This window comes from Helianthus annuus, chromosome 2 (assembly GCF_002127325.2).
Source record: "Helianthus annuus cultivar XRQ/B chromosome 2, HanXRQr2.0-SUNRISE, whole genome shotgun sequence".
NCBI classification, from domain to species: Eukaryota; Viridiplantae; Streptophyta; class Magnoliopsida; order Asterales; family Asteraceae; genus Helianthus; species Helianthus annuus.
Window position 1 is genome coordinate 163,343,237 of NC_035434.2, and position 24,911 is coordinate 163,368,147.

The following is a 24,911-nucleotide window of genomic DNA, read 5'->3' on the forward strand; positions in this document are numbered from 1 at the left end:
AAATTAAATAATATTTAGTAGAAAGGTTATCTATAATTAATTAGAAGAAATTAAATTAAAATAATAATTATCTATAAGAGATAGTCTAATATAATGACAAATGTCCCTAAAGTGATTTCTTTTATTATAGTAGTAAGATTATTTAAAGAAGTAAATAAATAAATTGACAATCGATAAATGGATTAAATTAAAGGATAATTCCTTCGATGGTTAATTATTTTCGCGAAGCTTTCGAATTTCAATGTTAGGATCCGAATTTTAAGACGGATCGGATTTAGATATTCGTTTTTTGACGGATGTTACATATTCCTTCGAGCTAACACAAAAAAAAAATCTTTTTAAGTTGTCAGCATATTTAACTTTTCAATCTTTAAAAGTCATAATATCGATTTAAATTTAAAAATGTCATTAAATTTCAATAGCCTAAACCATCCACTAAAACATATAAAGAAGCATTTAATACCCGGTCGAGTTTTTTTAATTCCCGATGCGGGTTTTTTCCCAACCCGATGCATACCTGAACCTGGAAATAAAGTATTATAATACCCGGGTTTTATAAAACCCGACCAAGACCCTACCCAAATCCGGGTACATAGGGTATACATTTTTGGTAGAAAACCCAGACCCGGACCCGACCCGTTTTTTCAAAAAACCTGATTTTTTAAAAGCCGATCCTACCCAAACCCGGTTCCATACCCGGAACCAGGTTTTCAAAAAACCCGATTTGTGCACCACTACTTGGAGCTGGGGGCCTGGGGTTAATACCTCCGCTTTTTGTCTAAAGTTGGGCTTGTTTTCTCTTTGTCTGGGCCCATTAAACTGCGCTATTTTAGTTCTCAAAATTCATAACCACAATCAAAGTCCATTACACGATAAACAAGTTTTTTATTCTAAAAGAGAAAAATGCCCAGATAGTCCCTGTGGTTTCGCATTTTTTCACCTATAGTCCCCAACTTTCTAAAACTACCTGAATAGTCCCCAACTTTTCAATTTTTGTTCACGGATAGTCCCTGGGTCTAACTTCAGTTTGTTTTTTCTGTTAAGTGGGTGTGAAATGACCAATTTACCCTTTCCTTTAAAAGGCCAAACCACAGGGACTATCCGGGTATCTTCTACATTTTTAGAGAAAAAACCCCACCACCACATCTCATCTTCAACCTCCACCCACCATCACCCTCCTCCACCCTCCACCATCACCTTCTTCTCCCCATCACCCTCCTCCACCCTCCACCATCACCTTCTTCTCCGCATTTTTCTATGAAAAAACCCTAAAACACCCAAGCCCCACCACCACCACCACCCTTGTGTGAATTGCATCTCTACAAACCATCACCAAAATCCCCCAAATCATTCAACCCCAAATCCCCCAAATCCAGCCACAGCCACAACCACCATCATCAATACCACCACCCCACCACCAAATCGTAAATTATGTATAATAAAAGTATACAAAAGATTAACAAAATGAAAATTAAATCTTAAATTATGTATAACAAAAAGAAGTTCAACTATTTAATGTATACGAAAGATCTAAAAAATAAAAAAATACATCTTTCAGCTTTGAGCCTTGCAAAAGCCATTTGTCTGCAAACCTTTAAATAAAAGTACTTTCACTTTGAAAGATATCAAGGCTAAAAGTGAATAATGGAAACAAGATGAAGAGGTTTTGCCCTCGGTTGTGTTTCTGAGCTTCAACAACAGAGGCGGGCGTCCATAAGTTCCGATCAAAAGTCATAAATGCTTCTTCTTATGGATTCCAATCATTTTTTCAACTGTGGATTCAATATTTCCGGTCGAACCTCGATCCCGGTCTTAAAAACACTGTCACAACAGAAAGAACCTTATCAATCTGTGGGCCGTTAAAAGTAGATGATGAATTAGATGTGGAGATCAGATCATTAAAGGAGTTGGAAAAATCATTTTTCGATTGGTTGACTGCAAGCCTTGATTCATTATGCATTGCTTCTATATTGATTGTTGTCTGTGAGTTTTGCGTCAGAGAGAGAGAGACAGTGAGGGGGGGGGGTTGAGGTGACTTGGGTGTTTTAGGGTTTCTTCAAAGAAAATTGCAGAGAAGAAGGTGATGGTGGAGGGTGGAGGAGGGTGATGGTGGGTGGAGGTTGAAGATGAGATGTGGTAGTGGGGTTTTTTCTCTAAAAATGTAGAAGATGCCCAGATAATCCCTGTGGTTTGGCCTTTTAAAAGAAAGGGTAAATTGGTCATTTCACGCCCACTTAACAGAAAAAACAAACTGAAGTTAGACCCAGGGACTATCCGGGAACAAAAATTGAAAAGTTGGGGACTATTCAGGTAGTTTTAGAAAGTTGGGGACTATAGGTGAAAAAATACGAAACCACAGGGACTATCCGGGCATTTTCTCTCTAAGAGAGATTGACATAAAGTTTTATAATTAAAATGCAATTGTATATAAACATTTGTGTTTTTTGAAGTAAAATTTTAACTTTAACATACTAATTTGCGAAAAGTTAAAAATTTCAAAAGTCGGGTTGAATGGGTCAGGCTCGGGCCAACCCGCTAATATTTGGGTCGTGTTTGGGTTCATATGTATGACAAGATTTTTGGGTTCGGGTTCGTCTAAAATTTTCGGGTTCGGGTCGGGTTGAACCACCGCTCTGGAAAGATGTTATGTTAAACCTCTTGGACTCTTGGTACATAAAGTAACTAACCTTTCATGGTTGAAACAAGGATTCAAAATATGGGATCTGTTTGGTTCGGATTTTCGGTTTTGTGGATATTGGTTGTTAAAATGTTTAAAACCGAACCATAGGTTATTCGTTATATTCGGTTTTGTCTTGTCACTTGATCTTGTTATTAAAAGTTTGGAGTAAGGAATAACAGTTCAAACTTATAACATAATGTTTTCTTTCTGTAGATAATTAACGATGTCCCGACGCGGATTAAGAAGGCAAAATCAGACAACACAACCATTAGTATCGTGGATTGGTGTGGCTATATCGTAGCGTGCTTAAAGAGAACCAAAGAGGAATGGGACGGTAAACTGGCCTATAACGGCCCATTGACTTTTCTCGCGGTACGTTTATTTACTGTTTATGTTTATATAAGTTGCTTTAGTAACTAACATAAACACATTTAATATGATTTTTTTTTTTTTTTTATAAATCAACAGGTCCTATATGCACATGAACAACAAACGAAACTTAATCCTGATTATGCGGTGACCCCAGCGATAGAATATGTTTCGGATGAATATTTAGAAGATTTTGAAAAGGAAGTTCTACCCATTGATGAGGATACTCAGATGGTAAGTTTATTTAAGTTATGCATACTATTATGTATGTTTATATAAGTTTTTATGTATACATAATTTTTTAATATTTTTTTTATAAAGAGCGCATCACGTATGTGATGCGCTCGAATCGCGCATCACACATCGCGCATCAGATTTTTGGAGGAGACGCATCGGAGTGCATCACGCAATTTAAAACGAAGCTGGTATGTAGATTAACGCGTATTGCTTTATCTTTGTAGTTACTCCATGATGACGGTGACGATGATGATGATGGTGGTAGTGGTGGTCCTACGGGTGGTAATGGTGATATTGGTAGTGGTGGTGGTAGTGACGTTGGTGGTGGTGATGGCGGCGATGTAAAGCAGGAAGAATGTGAGCTTGATGAAGACGCGTCTCTTATATCCGATTCTGTATGTATCTAGCTACCTCTTTGTTATGTTACACATTCCTATGATTATATTAAAAACTAGTTTTTCATATCGCGCGTTGCGGCGAAACCGATCAAATGATAATGTAATACAAACGTGATTTGAAAATAAAGCATGTTGTTTAGAAAGTCAAACCATTAGAACGATTTAGTTTATCATCGTACCGTTTTATGATACCAAATAAATACTTTATTTTGAGTATAACCTCGTTTTAACAAAACTTATAACGGAATGTCAGGGAAAGAAATCAAGCACAACTACGTACTTAAGTTTTTCGAAAAACGTTATAAACGTAACTTATTAAAGAAGTATCAAATTAATCGATAAATTAATATATGTCAAAAAAAAGAAAAAAATTATTAAAAAAAAGTACAGGAAATAGATGTTTAAAAAAATGAAAAATATGTTATTAAAAGTAAATATAATAATAAACTGTTATAATATATTAAATAATAAAATAATAAAATAATAAAAAAGATATATATTATTATAAAAATAAAGTTACTATTCATCGTCCCTCGAAATCAATATATATATAATATAATGGCAATTACCCAACCCGATCCTCTCGTGTTGGTCACCTCTAATTTGTATCCTTTTATTGTATAGCATCAAAGAGGCATGGCTCGTGTGAGAGGCTACAAAGTGAATCGCAGCATTGCACCAACTCTTGAACACATTTTCAATGAACACGGTGACATTGCAGCTAGGTGCAAATTTTCCTCGAGTCTCAAAGCATTTTTCCTTGAGTCTGTTTGTAAAGTTTTCAGGCAGATCCAAACCAACGATATCGAAAAACTATCAGAAGTAAAGGCTGTGCTGTCGGATTTAAAGACAGTCAAGATTGATGTGGCATGGCTGGAAGCTCTCCTTGAAGCCATTCGCAAGAAGAAGGAGGCAAATAAACAGTATTGTTTGTCTTTGGAAGCGAAAATAGGCATCATGAGGGTTAAAAATTCCTTCGAGATAGATGTGAGAAGGGGACGTGCGGAGCTTGTTGCTTTACGAGAACATATTAAAGAGGCTCAAAAGGGTGCGGATGCAATGCGTCTTGTTGAAAAGTATCTAGATGACACCCGCAAGGATCTTGAAGCTGACCCGTATCTGGTTATATAGGCTGATTAGATTATGCTATGGTGTGTAAGTGAACACGAGGGGCAGTTTATCGACTATGTGTTTTGAACCTTAGATTATGCTATGGCGGTGAATCCCCACCGAGATCGAAGAGCCTGTGTGGTATTAGAAATTACCAATAAAAACAGGGTCTACTCGGGCTCAAATCAAATGCTTTTATAGTTTCAAATAGCCATATGCGGAACTTGATATCTAGTGTTTTTACTTTTTAGAATAAAAAACTTGTTTATCGTGTAATGGACTTTGATTGTGGTTATGAATTTTGAGAACTAAAATAGCGCAGTTTAATGGGCCTAGACAAAGAGAAAACAAGCCCAACTTTAGACAAAAAGCGGAGGTATTAACCCCAGGCCCCCAGCTCCAAGTAGTGGTGCACAAATCGGGTTTTTTGAAAACCTGGTTCCGGGTATGGAACCGGGTTTGGGTAGGATCGGCTTTTACAAAATCAGGTTTTTTGAAAAAACGGGTCGGGTCCGGGTCTGGGTTTTCTACCAAAAATGTATACCCTATGTACCCGGATTTGGGTAGGGTCTTGGTCGGGTTTTATAAAACCCGGGTATTATAATACTTTATTTCCAGGTTCAGGTATGCATCGGGTTGGGAAAAAACCCGCATCGGGAATTAAAAAAACCCGACCGGGTATTAAATGCTTCTTTATATGTTTTAGTGGATGGTTTAGGCTATTGAAATTTAATGATATTTTTAAATTTAAATTCGATATTATGACTTTTAAAGATTGAAAAGTTAAATATGCTGACAACTTAAAAAGATTTTTTTTTTTTTTTTGTGCTAGCTCGAAGGAATATGTAACATCCGTCAAAAAACGAATATCTAAATCCGATCCGTCTTAAAATTCGGATCCTAACATTCAAATTCGAAAGCTTCGCGAAAATAATTAACCATCGAAGGAATTATCCTTTAATTTAATCCATTTATCGATTGTCAATTTATTTATTTACTTCTTTAAATAATCTTACTACTATAATAAAAGAAATCACTTTAGGGACATTTGTCATTATATTAGACTATCTCTTATAGATAATTATTATTTTAATTTAATTTCTTCTAATTAATTATAGATAACCTTTCTACAAAATATTATTTAATTTAATATCTTATATTATAAATAACCCTCCTACTAAATATTATTAGTTTAATATCTTATGAATAATTATTATATAGTGTAATCTCCTTCTCATTTCTAATATTATTTATTTGAATCAATTATATTTGAATGTTTTGTTTAGTTTGTTATCAGATAAATTTTACAGAACTTAAAATAAAATTAACTGATATTATTTGTCATTTATACATTTGCGGAGTTTTAAATAAAGGGTTAAATTTATTGAGACTTCGTTAATACAATTTGCAACAACAGAATAATCTATTTTTATCACGAAAACCAAACATTGTATTAATATATTAAATATTTTTATTTTCACTATAAAAAATTAGATTTACTCGACCAATGTAACACATGAGGTTTCTTAAGATATAACTTTTTATTATTTGATATATAAAATTAGATTTCTTCAATTCGTACAATACACGGGGTTTTTTAAGGATATATATTTTTTATTATTTAGTACAGAAAATTGCATTTATTCAAACACGTACAATAAATGAGGTTTTAAAGATATATTGTTTTATTATTTAATTTGTAAAATTTATTTATTCAACCCCATGTAATACACGGGGTTATAACCTAGTTAATTTAATTAAAATATCAAAGATACTATAGTTAGTTTGTTAGATTTTTAAAAGAGAAAATGCCCGGATAGTCCCTGTGGTTTCGCATTTTTTCACCTATAGTCCCCAACTTTCTAAAACTACCTGAATAGTCCCTAACTTTTCAATTTTTGTTCCCGGATAGTCCCTGGGTCTAACTTCAGTTTGTTTTTTCTGTTAAGTGGGCGTGAAATGACCAATTTACCCTTTCTTTTAAAAGGCCAAACCACAGGGATTATCTGGGCATCTTCTACATTTTTAGAGAAAAAACCCCACTACCACATCTCATCTTCAACCTCCACCCACCATCACCCTCCTCCACCCTCCACCATCACCTTCTTCTCTGCAATTTTCTTTGAAGAAACCCTAAAACACCCAAGTCACCTCAACCCCCCCCCCCTCACTGTCTCTCTCTCTCTGACGCAAAACTCACAGACAACAATCAATATAGAAGCAATGCATAATGAATCAAGGCTTGCAGTCAACCAATCGAAAAATGATTTTTCCAACTCCTTTAATGATCTGATCTCCACATCTAATTCATCATCTACTTTTAACGGCCCACAGATTGATAAGGTTCCTTCTGTTGTGACAGTGTTTTTAAGACCGGGATCGAGGTTCGACCGGAAATATTGAATCCACAGTTGAAAAAATGATTGGAATCCATAAGAAGAAGCATTTATGACTTTTGATCGGAACTTATGGACGCCCGCCTCTGTTGTTGAAGCTCAGAAACACAACCGAGGGCAGAACCTCTTCATCTTGTTTCCATTATTCACTTTTAGCCTTGATATCTTTCAAAGTGAAAGTACTTTTATTTAAAGGTTTGCAGACAAATGGCTTTTGCAAGGCTCAAAGCTGAAAGATGTATTTTTTCATTTTTTAGATCTTTCGTATACATTAAATAGTTGAACTTCTTTTTGTTATACATAATTTAAGATTTAATTTTCATTTTGTTAATCTTTTGTATACTTTTATTATACATAATTTACGATTTGGTGGTGGGGTGGTGGTATTGATGATGGTGGTTGTGGCTGTGGCTGGATTTGGGGGATTTGGGGTTGAATGATTTGGGGGATTTTGGTGATGGTTTGTAGAGATGCAATTCACACAAGGGTGGTGGTGGTGGTGGTGGGGCTTGGGTGTTTTAGGGTTTTTTCATAGAAAAATGCGGAGAAGAAGGTGATGGTGGAGGGTGGAGGAGGGTGATGGGGAGAAGAAGGTGATGGTGGAGGGTGGAGGAGGGTGATGGTGGGTGGAGGTTGAAGATGAGATGTGGTGGTGGGGTTTTTTCTCTAAAAATGTAGAAGATGCCCGGATAGTCCCTGTGGTTTGGCCTTTTAAAGGAAAGGGTAAATTGGTCATTTCACACCCACTTAACAGAAAAAACAAACTGAAGTTAGACCCAGGGACTATCCGTGAACAAAAATTGAAAAGTTGGGGACTATTCAGGTAGTTTTAGAAAGTTGGGGACTATAGGTGAAAAAATGCGAAACCACAGGGACTATCTGGGCATTTTTCTCTAATATTTATATCTTTCCTAACTTATCAAATAATTATAAATTTTTTATCAAATTGTATATAGTAGGATATCATTTTCGAGATTAATTTAAATTCAGTAACTTATAATAAGTTTAAACCAAATTTGATTTAACTAAATAAGTTTAAACCAATTCTAATTTAATAAGCATAATCATCTCATTCAATTTATCACATAATCATCTCGTTAACATTAAAAATCAAAATTAGTAATGGAACACTTCTTTAAATTTGAAACTACGGTCGTAGTTATTGTCACACCCCAACCGATGGCGGAATCATCGGGGCGCGGCACTGAGCGAAACAGATTGTTCAGAAGTTTCCACAACAACTATTTATAATATTCAGTTATAGATACGTCCCATACCGTATCCCAAATATTCAAATTAATTATTACAGAAAGCAACTAAACAAGTAGCACTGTTCCGACAACTCAGATTCTACTTATTACAAACCGAATTAAATATTGTTTGATGTTTCTAAGACCCCTATGTGTGGACCCCTCTGGCTACAGGTGCCAATGGCAAGATCTACAGATAACTATGGCCCTGGAACAGGTACATGGGCAGAGAGACCATAGGTTCCGGGTTCCTAGAAGCTTATTATCGCCTCGCTTCCCTAGCAAGCTAACACATTAAACACCTGTCACATACGTTAAAATACAAGTCAATACATATAATGTAAAGGTGAGTACACAAGTTTGATATAGCATATTAGAGTTCGAATAGTTTACGCATAACCAGGCACGTACACAAGGGAAAACGATGCATGTAAATTATCAACATGGGACCATCGGTACCAACGACTGCGGGTTGACTGTTCGAGACAGTTCGCAATACATGATTACCACCGTAATCCATGCAAGTAATTGTCCTTAGCAACCCCCGTGTGAACGGGTGCTGAGTCCAAACTATAGTACTATGTTGCTAAAGCAGGTAGATAGCACTCCACGTGTAAACATAATAAACAACAATCATTTAGTCAAGTAGCACATGCAGATAGGTTAGCGTTCAAATAGTTTGTGTTGATTGTGATTTTGATAGTTTACGTATGTAACACCCAAAAGTGCTGAAGGCAAAAAAGGGATCGAGTATACTCATAGTGGTTTGTTGTGGATTGAAGGGAGCACTGAGAATAAATTAGCCTGAATAGTTCGATAGTACAACAATGATGAGTAACGCGGAAAAATGAGAAATGGGTATTGGATCGAGTAGGCCATTCGACCGGACGGCTGGTTCGATCAGATGGGCTGTTCGACTGGTTTGAAAGTCCGTTTTAATCATTCCCATTCGATCGGCCGGCTGGCTCGATCGGCTGGTCCTTTCAAGTGGATTGTTTCTTCCTTTAATGGGAAGGATGTGTTTGTGTATGATGGTTTGAACTTTTGAAGTTTTAGTTTCAGTATTTGAGAACATCAAAGTGTTCTTACCTTTCAAGTCGGTCGATCGAACGGGTCGTTCGATCGGTTAGCCCAACCGATCGGTTAGACACCTTGGTGTAATTAAATGGTAACATGTCACTCGATCGGGTGGCATGCTCGATCGGGTGACATTCCAATGTTTCGAAAAGGTTAGGTGTTGAAGTATAGTATCTCATGATTCGAGTAGTAATGTTCAATCGATTGGCGTAGTCGATCGAACACCATTTCCTTGTCAATACTACACTTGGTGAGTTGGTGGGCCCAGGTGCTAGTCGATCGGTTAGCCCGGTCGATCGGCTGGTATAGTCCGTTCGGCTGGGCTGTCCGATCGGACAGCCTAACCGTTCGGCCAGCATCCTGACCTGGTTAGCCTATCTCTTAGCACTTGGTTATTCCCGTTACTTGGTGTGATTTGAAGATAGTTTGACTACGAGTTGAACCACAAAGCTGAAGTCCTTACTTAGTCCACTGACTCGAGCAGGAATCACCCAAGCTCGGCCAGAGACGGTTTGGAACCTAAGCTTAACGTTAACCCGAAATCGGTAATCCCTCGGTAGAACCCGGATCTTGAACCATGTGTTTGTTTAGATTGATTGGTAAGTTGGTTCAAGTCCCGTTTTCACCGGTTCGAGTGTAAAAGAGTTGAAAGATAGATGGAAACCCATCTTTCAATCCTTTTCCACCGTGAAATGTTAAGATCTTTGGTAGATTTTAGGTTATTTATGTGGAAATCGGTTAGATCTAAGCTAATCATAGTGGAATAATGTCAAAACTTAGTGTTCTTGAAGAACACCATGATGACATCATCCAAGAACACCTAGATCTTGGTGATTTCACGGTTGAAATCCAAGTTTTGAAAGATAGAAAGGTGTAGAATCGGTTAATGAGCAAAAACGTACAAGGATTTGAGTGAAACACTTACCGGATTGAGAGAAATCTGAGATTTAGCGAGAAGAAGAGGCTGGTCGGTCAGAGCTTTTCCAAAAGTGGAAAGTTTGACAAAGATAGCCCTATTTATAGGCTTCCAAAAGAGGAAAGGTCTAGCTGATCGAGCAGCATTCCTGGTCGAGTGGGCTGCTCGATCGAACAGCCTGTTCGATCGGCTAGCCTGTTCGATCAGGATGCCCTGTTCGATCAGACTGTCCTGTTTTGAGCGTTTTGCGACGATTTTTGATATTTCGATCTCGATGAATGAGGAATTGAGTAGGATAGAGTTTTCTATTCAAATTACTTTTAGTCCCAACTACTATATCTATCATACAAGCATCCTTACAACCTAAATTTCACATTCGATGTCGATTGAGTTTGATTATCCTTCGAGTTTCGATTTGATTTGATTGATTCACCACACAAAATAACGTAAATAAACACGCACAAGTAACACGTAAGGCACACACACACGTATAAAAGTACTAAAATACCCACACTTGAGCTCGATGATTGATTTGATTACCTTGGTTATAGATTGATTAACTTTATCGCATTGTTACTTCCTACTATTCACAGTCGGTCGTTGATTCGCGGGTAGATTATCGGTCGATTAGTTTAGATTATACAACACTTACTTCACATAATATGAAAATCAAAATGAAACTAAATAAAATAATCTTTATTTATCTTTAATTCCAATCACAGTCAACACTTGACTTTGACTTTGACTTTGACTTTTGGAAAACACGGGGTGTTACAGTTATCGCGCGTTGCGCAGGGACGCGGTTGGAATTGAGGACGTGTTGCACACCATGACAAAACGAAAAAGAAAACGATAGAAATTTGGTTGGTTTTGACGCGCTCGTTATAGTAAAGAAAAATAAAGTTAAAAATAAAGTTAAAACAATAGAAATTACTTTTCTATGAGTCACTTTGGTTCATTTTAATCTCAAACTAATCAAACACGACAAATAAAAAAAATTAACTAAAAAAAGTTGAGCGAGTCAAAAGTAATCCAAAGTGTTATTAATGCATATTAACTCATTTTTTTAAACTAGGATTTCCCAATGATTGGCGTCATGGGAGGCGCGATTCCGACGGGAACTTTTTGTTATGGAAGATCATGTACTGTATGAATTTCTAGGGCTTGCACGAGATGAAAATGAAGAACAGGGGAGGCTATTTTTAGAGCGATTTAATTTTTTTTCACTAAACAATGTATTAATTTTTTCTAAATCGTCTTATTTTAAGTAATTTGATGTAACTGAAACTTACAGTCTCTTTTATTGACGAATGCACTTTTATATAAGATAGACAAAATGACAGTGCACGTCCTTTAGGTTTAACTAAAAGTACAGTGCACGTCCTTAACGTTTAAAAGTTGCACTGCAAATCCTTTAACTTTATTTTCGTTGCATTGCAAGTCCTTTATGGAAAACGGTGTTAACTTTAACCGTTAAATCCCCCATGTGCCTTCCACATGAGGGGTAGATCTGTCATTTTCCTTCATTTTCCCCCTTTACACCCCTGTTACCAAAAACACTCAACATTTCCCATTCACCCTTAATTTAACATTCAAACAAGTAAATCAAACCAATGTGCTGCTCTAAACGAACAGTTAGTCAAACATATACTCAATTAAAAACCACATTCTCTAAACACTACTTAGTTAACAAAACATGTATTTCGATTCATATTTCAATTTACCAATCAACAAACGTGTGCAAATCAAGAATCACAAGACTATTATTGACAAATATTTACTGACCAAGAGTCTACGAGACAAAAGGGGGTGCCCGCTGCCATCGCTGCAGCCTGAATTGGGGCTCCGGTCGCCGTAGGCGGTGAGCTTCTCTGCTGCCACCATCTGAAGTACCGCAGCTCCCGTCTCAGCACCACTGGATACCATCGTCACTGCAGCCCCCAAACTGTCACCAACTCACCACCATGCCGTATGGACTCATCGGAAACACATCGCTTCTGAATCAGTCATGAGACATCATAATCCAGCCGCCGATGGCGACCCTTCTGGCTGTCGTTACCTTGCCGTCGTGGCCACTGACCTTCCCGTCAATGCACCTCTCTCTCCATCGCCCTCTCTATCTCTCTCTCAACAAACTATCTCTCTGTAATCCTGGATATGTGTGTGCGAAGGATGGTACAGAAGTGTTTTATGGGTGTGGGTGTGGGTGAAACGAGGTAAGGAAAGGGGGTGTTTGCGGTGTCGTTTGGTCTGAGGTGTAGCCAGAAATGGTTGCCAAAATTTCTGCTCCGGCCGTCGGGAAAATTTGAACGAGGTAAGGAAAGGGGGTGTTTGGGGTGTCGTTTGGTTGTAGATTTGGAGAATGAGGTTGACATGAGAGATTTCGAGTTTCTTGTAGAGCAAGAGGATGATCCAGTGCAGATTGAGTCAAATCTGGATTTGGATGTGCTAGGTAAAACCCCAACAGAGGAAGGAGATGAAGGGAAATGTTGAATATTTTTGGTAACAGGGGTTTTAAAGGGGGAAAATGAAGGGAAATGACAGATCTACCCCTCATGTAGGAGGCACATGGGGGATTTAACGGTTAAAGTTAACATCGTTTTCCATAAAGGACTTGCAATACAACGAAAATAAAGTTAAAGGATTTGCAGTGCAACTTTTAAACGTTAGGACGTGCACTTATTTTTATCTTTCAAATATGTGAACACATGGTTCAAACAAAGTATAGCTTGTAGTCATTCAAAAATTGTAACAAGTTAACAATTTGGGTTTGCAAAAGCCTAAGTACAATTTGGGTCATTCAGATATGTGATACATTGATTAAAAGGCTTTTGCAAACCCAAAATTGTAACAAGTTAACAATTTGTTGACCACAAATCACAATTGCCAAGTGACAACCCATATTTGACATCCTTAATCCCAGCTCATCACAATCAATTTCCAGCCTTTAATTATTCTTGTATCCATTTTTAGTTTCTTTTTGGTCTATAAATTAAAGGCCTGAATGTAATAGAAATTATCAATCAAAATTATAATTCAATCATCTTTTTTCTATTCACGACAACACGTACGGCGAGCGCAGCGCCGTCATAATGGGCTTAGGTTAGAATGCTACCAGCCATCTGTTATCTTTTGAAATGGATCTAATTACTATATTATCTTCAAGGTACTTCAAATTTTTCATTTATGTTAAGAATAAACAATTCAAAATTCACATAGCTGCTCTCAAGTTGAAATGGAAAGTTTGCTATTAAGAAAAGATTCAAATATATCTACTTGAACCAAGCTTAACTCTAATATTGGGTCACTCAAACTTATATAATAATTACTATTTAATAAGTATTTTTATAATATTAAATTTTATATGTGTGTATATATATCACACAAACTAAATTACACCTATTTCAACCCGTTCTTCACATTAGCCATGCCCATAATGACCCTGTAGGTCTTAAAGTTGACCCATAACAACCCAAATCAGGTGTTGAGGGTAGAAATATCAGGTCTATAGACAATTTATACACGCATTTCCGTATACGCTGCATCAAGCGCAGCTGCAACGTGCCGCGAGCGCAGCCTCAACGCCGTATCTAGCGCAGTCGCGATAACAACCGCAACATCACAGTAGCGAGCGCAGCCGTAGCGCCACATCGAACGTAGCCACCGTATCTAGCGCAGTCGGAGCGAGCATCTCCGCAGCTGTATTAATGGCCGGGAGGGGCGCCCGACAGCCCGAATTTTTCGCTCAGTAGTGTTACGCATGTACGTTTCGTAGAGAATTTTTTAGGTAGACGTGTTTTCGACCATTTGGTACTCAATTATTGTTATTATTGGTATGATAAGTATTTAAGTTATTAAAGCGGAAAGGATTTAATCCCCATTAGGAGTCGTTAAAAAAGTTGAAGTTTACCTGTACATTATGAGAACATAAGTATTCAACTGTTGAAATTTGCTTTAAAAATTTACTAACACAGATTCATAGAACTCACATGGAACATAATTATTCAAGTATTCAAATTTTGGGTAAACCACATCGCACCAATTTTTTGAGAGTTTACAAACATTTTTAACATCCCACAAAAATTTCATAAAGCCAATGGGTTGAGCAAGTGAAAGCATCCAACCAAATTTTTTAGAGTTTGGTAACATTTATAACATCCCACGAAATTTTTATAGAGCCAATATCTTCAGCAAGTCAAAACAAAGCAATCTTACAAACCCTAGATTGTCAATTAAAAGGAATACGCTAAGAAGAAGTCACCTGAAAGGTCCTGGTGAACGATTTCAGATGAATTGTTGATTTTCTTTGCGTTCCAATCTTCTCAATCTCACACTAAAAACCTGGAATTGTTCTCATCTGAGATGAAAGTGAAAGAAGCAAGCATTTGAAGATGATAGCCACGTTGCCAAAACACGTGGAAGCAAAGAGGAAAAAGAAGGAAAACGTGCGAAGAAGCGTTTGATGGAAAAGGCTTCTATTGTTTAGCATTAGCCCAATATTGAGCACATCAGCCCAACAAACGTGAGGAATAAGGACTAAAACGTGTTTGGTCGGTGGCTTCGCCACCGACTTTGTCCTTTAAGTCTTCCAGGGAAATAGAAAGAAAGAAATTTTCGATAATTGTTTACGTTTATGACCATGTGTAGTGGTATACATGAATAATGCCCCCATCTATGGGCATTGTGCGACATGTGTCATCCCAGTCAGCAAAGGGGCATTATAAGCGTTTTCACAAATGGGCATAGTGGGATAATGACCAATAACGCCCCATCAATGATTAACAAATTATTTTAAATAAATAAAAAATAAAACACTTAGGAATATTCTTATTGGACAAACAAGAATTGAGAAAGCATGCACCGGCGTGTTTTAAACAACGCAAAGGACCAATTTTTGAAAAAAAAATGCTTAAACACGCCAAGGGGGTGGGCGTGTTTGGCGTGATTTGTGAGGAAAAATGCCAAAATTGATTTTTTTTTGAACGGCCAACAAACTCAATCCTGAGCACTTTCGGGGCACCCACTGGACAAACGGAGTACTCCGAGAGTAATCCGAGTCCACCACCAATTCCGGGGAAAACCCGGTAACCCACCCGTCCGTAGGCACGACAGTGAAATTACCAGTAAAACCCGTTTGGCTCAAGGATCCAACCCAGGTTTCCCTGGGTCTCCTATCATTGCCCACCAGTGCCTCACTCTGCACCAAGTGGGAGTCGAACCTGCATCTTTCAAGAGAAATGCAAGCCCTCCACCACTTAATCTAGAGATAATTGGCTAAATGCCAAAATTGATACCACTACGAATGATATTATAAAGACTTTATTTTGATGATTAGCATGCATTTTGTAAAGTTCCTCGTACACGTTTTGAATATGAAAATCCCAAAATGTAAACTTTCACGTTTCAATTTCTCAAGATATATGTATTAAACATACAAGAATATTCCTTTTAACATGTTTTTTTTAACGGCCGACAAAAATTTTATTAATTGTAACAAGAAGCTACTCGTCAAAACTTACAATTGTTTATCGACACCAACCAAACCAAAGTTACATTCCTTTTAACATGTGCCTTTCTTTATTTATTCTAGGGTGATAACTATGTTGTGTATGCGGGTTGACCGGATGATGAATTTGTTATACTAATCGTGTATAAGGACTAAACTTGTAACAAAATACCTAGTAAAGGATACCGTCTGTCAACCTTTGTTAAAAAGGACACCGCCTGAAAAGTGGTATAAAGATAAAGGACAAAACTAGTAATTTTTAACATTTAGAGAGTAGTCATCAGAATAGTAACCCTACAATCTTACTACAACTTGTTTTATTTACATGTATAGTTGTACCTATTATTCACTCATAATTCATGATAAAGAAGATTGTAAGTTTGAAAGTGAAATAAAGTCTTGTCTCAATTGCATTTCTATTGGTTTTTAAGCTACTTTTTGTTTAACTAAACTTTTTTATTAGTCTTAATATTATTGGTACTTAGGGATGAGTGTTCTACCTCTACCGTACCGAAAATACCGGTATTAAAAATCGTTAAAAGTGGGTATTGATACCAGTGTTCGGCACCATTATACCAAAAATATCGGTATTAAAAATCGTTAAAAGTGGGTATTGATACCAGTGTTCGGCACCATTATACCGAAAATACCGGTATTAAAAATCGTTAAAAAAGGGTATTCATACCAGTTCGGCACCATTATTTGAACGTAAAAATCAGTATTTTACCGTACCATACCGAACTGGTACAAATATCAAAAATGCCAAAAAATGGATACAGATACCGATATTAAGAAAAATTAATACGAGAAATTTGATACCGATTCAGTATCGATATCCAATACTAAATGTCCATCCCTACTCGTAGTTGCAATGCTCTGAGGGAGCACACAACAACAACCAATAAGAAAACGTAGGTGGTTAGACAATGGAATAGGAGTCGGTGATTTCTTGTTTTTTTTTTTTTTTTTTTTTTTTTTGAACGGCAATCGGTGATTTCTTGTGGGTTCCTGCCATAACATTTTCTTCAATTTTATATAAAAAAACAAAAAAAAAGTTTTAAAATCATTTTTTAATCATTTCTGTTTTGTCTTCAAACCCAACGATTGTTCTTTTCTTTTTTGAATTTTTATTTATTATTTTCTGTTTTGTCTTCAAACCAACAATTGTCTTTTTTGTTTTTTTTTTTTATAAATATTTCTTGAATTTTTATTCTATTAATTGCAAGCACAGGATTTGTGTACTATGCTATATGTGCTTCAAGTTATTTTCATAACTAGTGGGATTTCTGCGTTTTGTGACGGACTTTTGGTCAATATCTGTGTTGTTCGTTAAGGTATCGGTGCGAATCAAGCACTCGTTATAGGAACCGAAAAGAGACAAAAAACGAATACCAGTGTGAATACGACTCTATTTTCAACGAAATTTTTATGAGAACATTGAGACAACATAAAAAGGAATGCCGGTACAGATGTTCTTTAAACGTACAATTCGTCACAATTAGCATAAAAAAGAAACATTATCTTTTACATGTTCGATTTTGAACGAAACTATTATCCAAGCGTACACAAAAGTAAGAACATCACAATAACTTTATTTAAATTTGTAAGACATATATTATATTATTAGTAAGACGATAGTATAAACAACATATAACGAAAAATGAACACTATAGCTTTGGTTTGTACATTACTATTCACAAACAACTCAGTTTTAAGTAAAATTTATATTAAAACATAGCTAAAAATAAATATATTGCAAAGACATGCCCTAAACTTATATAAAGTATCATATATTAGAAGTTATAATAGAAAAAAATATACTAAAAAATAATTATAATAATAAACAATAATTAACTATTATAATAAGCTAACCCCAAAAATAAATTTTAAACAAAAGACACTATTCAACCAGTTGCCTTTTTCTTTAGTAGAGTGTTGTGATGGGTTGTTTTTGAAAATTTAAACGTACAAAAAATATACTTAACGGTGATATATTTAGAAATCACGAAAAGCAACATCATTATAAAAATGTACGTTAACTAAAACATTTTAAATATTTAAAATCAAAATACTAAGTTTTTAGTGAAATAATAAAAAGTAAAAACTAAAAGAAAAAACAAAAAACAAAAACAAAAAAAATTATAATGGTCAACATATGACAAAATTGAATTAGGTGCATATTTACAAAGTATCAATTACAAGGGTTACTTTACATCCCCTTGTAAAATGTATGGTATAAGAATGTTTCTTCATGGAGAAGGAGATTGAGTGTTGAGTGTTGAGAGTTGAGACCCCATGAAAGATGATCAAAAGTTGAAATGCTAAAAGATAGACAGAAAGTAGAGAGAGAGAGAGAAAGTTAGAGAGAGAAAGAGACTATGTTTGAGAAAAAGACTTGACCTTTCTTAGTAGCTATTCAGATGTTAACCTGATATGATATCTTTGATCCTCTTCTTCTTCTTCTTCTTCAACTCATCATGTTTTACTTCTTCAAGTCTTCAACACACACTTTCACCTGAAAAAAAAAAGTGTTGCCTTTTTTTTTTTTTTTTTTTGTAATATGTTCTAAACCCATGTGAGAATTTGTAAATTCTTTAACTTTAACATGATTATTTATGGTTTTTTGACTTTTTTTTATATGGGATTTTGTTAATTCACTCAATTTCATTTGCATATTTCAAAATCTTGAAAAAAAGCTTTGACCTTTGATCATCTTTGAACAAACAATTCCAACTTCAAGAAGTGAGATTCTTGAACTTTTACATGATCATTTCAAGATTTTATGATATGGGTATTTAACTTTTTACTAATTTATTGAATTTCATTTGCAAGATTTCATAATCTTGAACAAAAATGGTGTGAAAGAGGTTTTGCATGGCTACTCAAGATCACCATCACCATCAACACCTTCCATATGCTGTTTTTCCTGCTTTTAATCCTCCAAACACAGGCTTCATGTAAAAAAAGTTCCATTTTTTTTCTAATTTTATAAAAAAAAAATCAATCTTTTTGACACAATCCTATGTTTTTTTGACACTTTTGTTCATTGTTTGTTAGTAATCAAGAAGGGTCATCTTTTGATTTTGGAGAGCTAGAAGAAGCCATTGTTCTACAAGGATACAAGATCCATAATGACGAAACCAAATTACGTATGATTTTATTTTATTTTGTTTTATTTTCTTCAGGCTCGGCTCAGCTCGGCTGGTTTACACGTGTTAGGAAAAGAGGGTTTGAAAGTGTCAAAAGCTTTGTGGGGTTTCTTGCATAACAAGTAACCTGCATGATGAATGATGATCTTTCTACTTGCTCCTCTTGTATCAACATTAAAACAGTTAAAAGTAAAAGGGATTAGGTGTAACCAAAAGTGTGATTTTTGTGATACTAAAAGATATTTGTTTGTTGTGATCTTGTTGCAGCTTTATATACATCTGTACTAAGACCAGCAGCCACTTTGGATATGTTCCCTTCTTGGCCTATGAGAGTTCATCAAACACCAAGAGTAATCTTTTTTTTTTTTTTTTTATACTTTCATGGCTTAATTACCAATTTACCATCTTTGACCATTTTCTTTCATTCTTTTGGTCTATTTTTCTTGGTCAAAGATTGAATCATATAACATTTGAATGATGAGAAAATAATGTTTTTAGGTTTATATGGTATGAATTGGACATACCATTTAAGTATATCCACCCTTCTTGTTTTTTGCTTTTTTTTTTTTTTTTTTTTTTACATTTTTAGCTATTTTAAGCTAATTCAAGATGAATTTCAAAGACCCAACAAGAAATTTTCTTTTCTTGGGTTTTTTTTCCTGTTTTGACCATTTTTACACCATTTTCTAGCATCCTTATAATTAGTAAAAAAAAAAACAATTTCAACTTCAATATTTCCTTAGTCAGAATTTGAAACGGGTTTGCTATTCAAAAGGGGATTGCGGCGCAGCTTGTTGCCCATTTACCCGTCATTCTTCTGCAATTTTCCTAATTTTAATGAAATATGTCAATTAAACAAAAAAAAAAAAACATGTTATTAGATTAATTCTTGGTTTAATTTTTTAAAATAATTTTTAAGCAAAATTTAAAGATCCAACAAGTAATTATTATTTTTTTTGGTTTGAAAAACAGGGGAGTAATTCAAGTACAGATTCAGGATCAGGTGTAAATGTTACAATTGCAAGTAGACCAGAATCTCATTCTCATATAGAACTAGAACCAGAATCTCCTATGAGCAGTAACACTAGAAAAACATTTTTGGAACAACAACAACAACAACCGCGACAACAAGAACACGTTTTACGACAACAATTGCAACATCTTCAAATACCACAACAACAACAACTTGAGATGGAATGTGAAGGGGGTAGTCCTGGTGGATCATCACATTCTCAACAAGCCCCTAAACCATTTTCAGATAAGGTTACTTTTTTCACCTTTTCTTGTCTATAACTCTTCATAACTATAGAAATATATATTAATCTAATATGAGGCTCCAGCATGAGCGGGGTCCGGGGATGTCGGGCCAACTTGGGTTTGACTTACCTTGCATTTCTGCAAGAGGCTGCTTCCACGACGTGAACCTGTAACTTACAAGTCACATGATAACAACCTTATCGTTGCTCCAAGGTTTATGAACAAATGACGTATAAATAATATTAGTTGTATTAATTAAATATAACTAATAATGATTATTATCTTTATTTTATCTTGATTTAATTATGCAAAACTTAATATTTTCAATGCTTTTTTTTTCATTTTACAATTTATAGTGTAAAAATTTAGACAGTTGATAAAAATATTAAACAAAAAATTATAAAAAAAATATTAAACAAAAAATTTTAAAAATATTAATTTCACTCTGTTCTTGGTTTTCATGCAGAGGAAAGGAATTGGTTCAACATCACAAAAAACACTGGATGCCAAGGTTTTAATTTTGTTAGCAGGCCCTTAATCAATCTTACTGGGCCCATCTTTTTATCACAGGCCCAATTATTTCTACTTTAAAGTTTCAACCCTTAATCAATTTTAGAGGTGTACAAAACTCGGTTTGGGCCCAAACCGGTTCGTTTTAAACCGACCCGGATTTTTTAGTTTTGACTCAAACCTGTTCGGGTTAAGAACCGATTTTAGAGCTGAAAACCCCAACCCACCAAAATCCATTTGGATCGCGTTCAAAACCTGTTCTAGCGTTTGAACCGGTTTTTTATCGGGGTTTCTTAGGTGGGCTCAAACCGGGTCAGGTTAGAACCGGTTCTCAACACAAAAATCCCAAACCTGTACCAAACCGTCAGGTCGAGTTGGACCCAAACCAGGTTTTATGTCGGGTCGGTTTCTTGGTCGCCGGTCCCAAACCGGTTCTTTTGTACACCTCTAATACAATTCAGAAAGATATAATGTTTATTTAGGATATTTATTTGAGCTATTTTAACCTGACCCGTTTTGACCTGTAACCCGACCCGTTTGTATTACTCTGATTGCTTCCAGACATTAAGGCGCTTAGCTCAAAACAGAGAAGCAGCAAGAAAAAGCAGACTCAGAAAAAAGGTTTCATGAATCATCAAATTCATATCATTTTTACTCATTTTAATCACTCTAAACTCGCGGGTTCGAATCTTTGTTTCTTGATCACCAAATGACGGTCGGTTCAAACGTTTGCAGGCATACGTTCAGCAGCTAGAGTCCAGTAGAATAAGACTAGCCCAGCTTGAACAAGATCTTCAACGCGCTCGATCACAGGTTTTTATAATTAAATTTTCACTCATGGTGTACTCGGGTCATTCATCTTGTTCTTAATGCTGTAAACGAACCGCACGAGTGTTCATTTGTTAAGAAAGTATATGTGCTCACGAACTGTTCATGAACACTTACCGAAAGAGATTTTATGTTTGTCTTTGTTCGTTAAGGAAACGAACGTGTTCGTGTTCGTTTGTTGACGCAAACAAACGTCCATGAACACAAATCGAAACAAGCGAACGCAAACAAGTGTTCATGAACAGAATATAAAATACACTAATACTTATTAAATATTTTATTTAATGGAATTTTGTAGTATTTGAATAAAATATAATAGCTAAAAACACTAAAGAACTACCGAATATAAACGAACACGTTACCGAACATCCACAAACATAAATGAATGAACGTAGCCTTTGTTCATGCTCGCTCATTTAACTAAACGAACAAAATTTCTTATTCGTGTCCGTTCATTTATTAAACGAACGAACACAAACGAACTTCCTACCGAACAGTTCAAGAACCGTTCGTTGAACGTTCTGTTTGTTTGCAGCCCTAGTTCTTATGAATCAAAATATCGCTTTATTAATGAAATTGTTTGCGAATTTGTGATATATAGGGGCTATTCTTGGGAAATGGTGGAGGCAACATTAGTTCTGGTTAGTCAGTAAACTACATAAAAACTAAAAGTTACAACTGTATTAACTGAATCTAAGATAGGATACAATCCTGTGTGTGCAGGTGCAGCAATGTTTGATATGGAATACACAAGATGGCTTGATGATGATCAGAGACACATGACCGAACTGCGTAAAGGATTGCAATCGCAATACTCTGATGGCGATCTACGCGTCATAGTAGATAGCTTTGTTGCACATTATGATGATATCTTCCGGTTTAAAGGTGTTGCGGCTAAATCCGACGTGTTCCACTTGATAACCGGCATGTGGACTACCCCAGCCGAACGCTGCTTCCTTTGGATGGGCGGTTTTCGGCCCTCCGAGCTAATCAAGGTTTCATATATTATATATACAACACGTTCAATACATAACCAATTTTAAGTCCAGACCTGTGAGAAACGCATAATGAACCGAACGAACATGATCAAGACCTTGTTAGTGTACGTTTGTTAAGGAAATATATGTGTTCACAAACTCTTCATGAACACTTACCGAATGGGATTTTCTGTTTGTGTTTGTTTGTTAAGGAAACGAACGTGTTCTTGTTCGTTTGTTAATTTTTAGGTGACGATTGACGAACGCAAACGAACGTTCATGAACACAAATGAGCGTTCATGAACAAATATATAATACACTGATACTTATTAAATATATCATTTGCTGGAATTTTGAAGTATTTAAATAAAATATATAATCAAACACAAATGGACACGTTACCGAACGTTCACGAACATAAATGAACGAACGTGGCCTCTGTTCATGTTCGTTCATTTACCTAAACGAATGAAAATTCTTTCGTTCATTTATTAAACGAACGAACACAAACGAACTTCCCGCCGAACGGTTCACAAACTGTTCGTTGAACGTTCAGTTCGTTTGCAGCCCTAGTTCTCGTAGTTCTCTACTTAAAATTAGTTCTATTTTTAATAGTACTTTTATTGATATTTTATTTTTGAAAGAGATTAAAAAAAATAACTCATGTTATGTTTTGTGTGTTTTATCCAACAGATGTTAACTACCCAACTTGATCCTTTGACTGAACAACAAGTTGTGGGGATTTATAGCCTGCAGCAATCCTCACAACAAGCAGAAGAAGCTCTAACCCAAGGTTTAGATCAGCTACATCAATCATTAGTTGACACCATTGCTGGTGGGTCCGTCAATGATGGGGTCCACCATATGGCGGTTGCGCTAGGGAAACTTACTAATCTCGAAGGATTTGTTCGTCAGGTAACGAGCAAAGCTAGTGATATCATTATATGATTATTGCCCATGTTTTAACCCGTAAGTGTGTCTTTTTAAATTTTAAGCGTTACGTTTAATATTTAACTAGCTTATTTAAACTATAGGCTGATAATTTGAGACAACAGACTCTTCATCAGCTACATAGGATATTGACGGTTCGACAAGCAGCGAAATGTTTCTTGGTGATTAGCGAGTATTATGGACGTTTACGGGCTTTGAGTTCCCTTTGGGCTTCTCGGCCACGCGAGTAAGATCTTGATTTCATTGCCACTTTTGTTTTTCGGAAAATTACTAAAATAAACATCTTTGAACAACTTTTTAAAAAGTAGACATTTACTGCCGGTCACGGCTTAGCCATCGTTTTTAGTCGGCCTAGCCCCCAAATTTGCCGACTTGGCGTGCGTTTACAAGTCAATGACTATTTTCATATTTTATTTATTTTGGAAACGTTGAATTCAAAGCTGAATATTTTTGTAATTTTCCCTTAGTTATTTGTTTTTTTTTTTCGTGAGGAACTAGATAGGGTGTGGAGCCCGTTAACCCATCAACCACTCAGATTTTCTATTCAAAGCGTATTCAACTATGTTATTTTTATTTTCTGAAAGAAAATAATTTTGGTTATATCTTTTTGTGTGTTGTAGGACATTGATTAGTGATGAAAACTCGTGTCAAACGACGACGGATTTGCAAATGGTGCAATCTTCACATAGTCATTTTTCAAACTTTGGATAATGAAATGAAATTGGTGAAATTGGGGATATAGCCTTTGTTTAAGGCTTCACTTTAAGCTACTTAATTTCGGAGGACATAATTAAATAGTTTATTGAGTTTTTTTTCTTTTTTTTTTTAGCTTTTTTATTATCCTTTTTTATTTTCTGTTTTAGGAAAAAAAATATTTATGAGTATGTTATCTTGTAAATAAAAAATCGTCTTAGTGAATTATTGTTACCGGTTGTTTTGAGAGAATTTATTTTTTCATTAATATGTATGATAGATGTTTGGGATAAATTTTGGTAGTACTAAAATCTTTTAAAAACATGTCATAAAACACATTGTGATACGTAAATTTGTCTAAGAGCTTTCTATTTGTAAACTCAAAACAATTTTAAAAGGTTTATGATGTTATGAATACACATAATTGCATGGCTAAGAGCATTTAAAATGATAAGGGGGACCTACGTTGGTCAATCCGCTCTACTACGTTGTCGTCTCCCTCTCTCTAATGACTCGCATTCGTCATATGCGGCCCAAATCATTCTCTCTATGTCACATGATGCGTGTTGGAGATGCTTTAACTTTCACATTGTTGTGAACATTTTTA

At 35.6% G+C, this 24,911-nt stretch overlaps 2 protein-coding genes across 5 annotated transcripts; both read left to right on the forward strand.

The window, feature by feature from the left end:
• The first annotated feature begins 3,483 nt into the window (after positions 1-3,483).
• On the forward strand, positions 3,484-4,861 carry LOC118488145. The gene is made up of 2 exons (XM_035985341.1): positions 3,484-3,681; positions 4,309-4,861. Exon 2 carries the CDS (start codon positions 4,321-4,323, stop codon positions 4,813-4,815), a length of 495 nt encoding a protein of 164 aa, XP_035841234.1. The 5' UTR covers positions 3,484-3,681; positions 4,309-4,320; the 3' UTR covers positions 4,816-4,861.
• Positions 4,862-18,176: 13,315 nt separating this feature from the next.
• On the forward strand, positions 18,177-24,556 carry LOC110926719 (transcription factor TGA9). 4 transcript variants are annotated; one of them, XM_022170425.2, is made up of 13 exons: positions 18,180-18,681; positions 18,772-18,896; positions 18,997-19,088; positions 19,356-19,438; positions 20,061-20,351; positions 20,812-20,856; positions 21,417-21,476; positions 21,591-21,668; positions 22,285-22,324; positions 22,386-22,678; positions 23,354-23,575; positions 23,695-23,837; positions 24,232-24,556. In XM_022170425.2, exons 2-13 carry the CDS (start codon positions 18,814-18,816, stop codon positions 24,320-24,322), a joined length of 1,521 nt encoding a protein of 506 aa, XP_022026117.1. In that variant the 5' UTR covers positions 18,180-18,681; positions 18,772-18,813; the 3' UTR covers positions 24,323-24,556. The 4 variants fall into 4 exon arrangements, with proteins under 4 accessions (XP_022026131.1, XP_022026128.1, XP_022026117.1 ...); XM_022170431.2 differs by having other exon boundaries at positions 18,182-18,681; positions 22,407-22,678; XM_022170439.2 differs by lacking the exon at positions 24,232-24,556 and having other exon boundaries at positions 18,177-18,681; positions 23,695-23,841.
• The last annotated feature ends 355 nt before the right edge of the window (positions 24,557-24,911 follow it).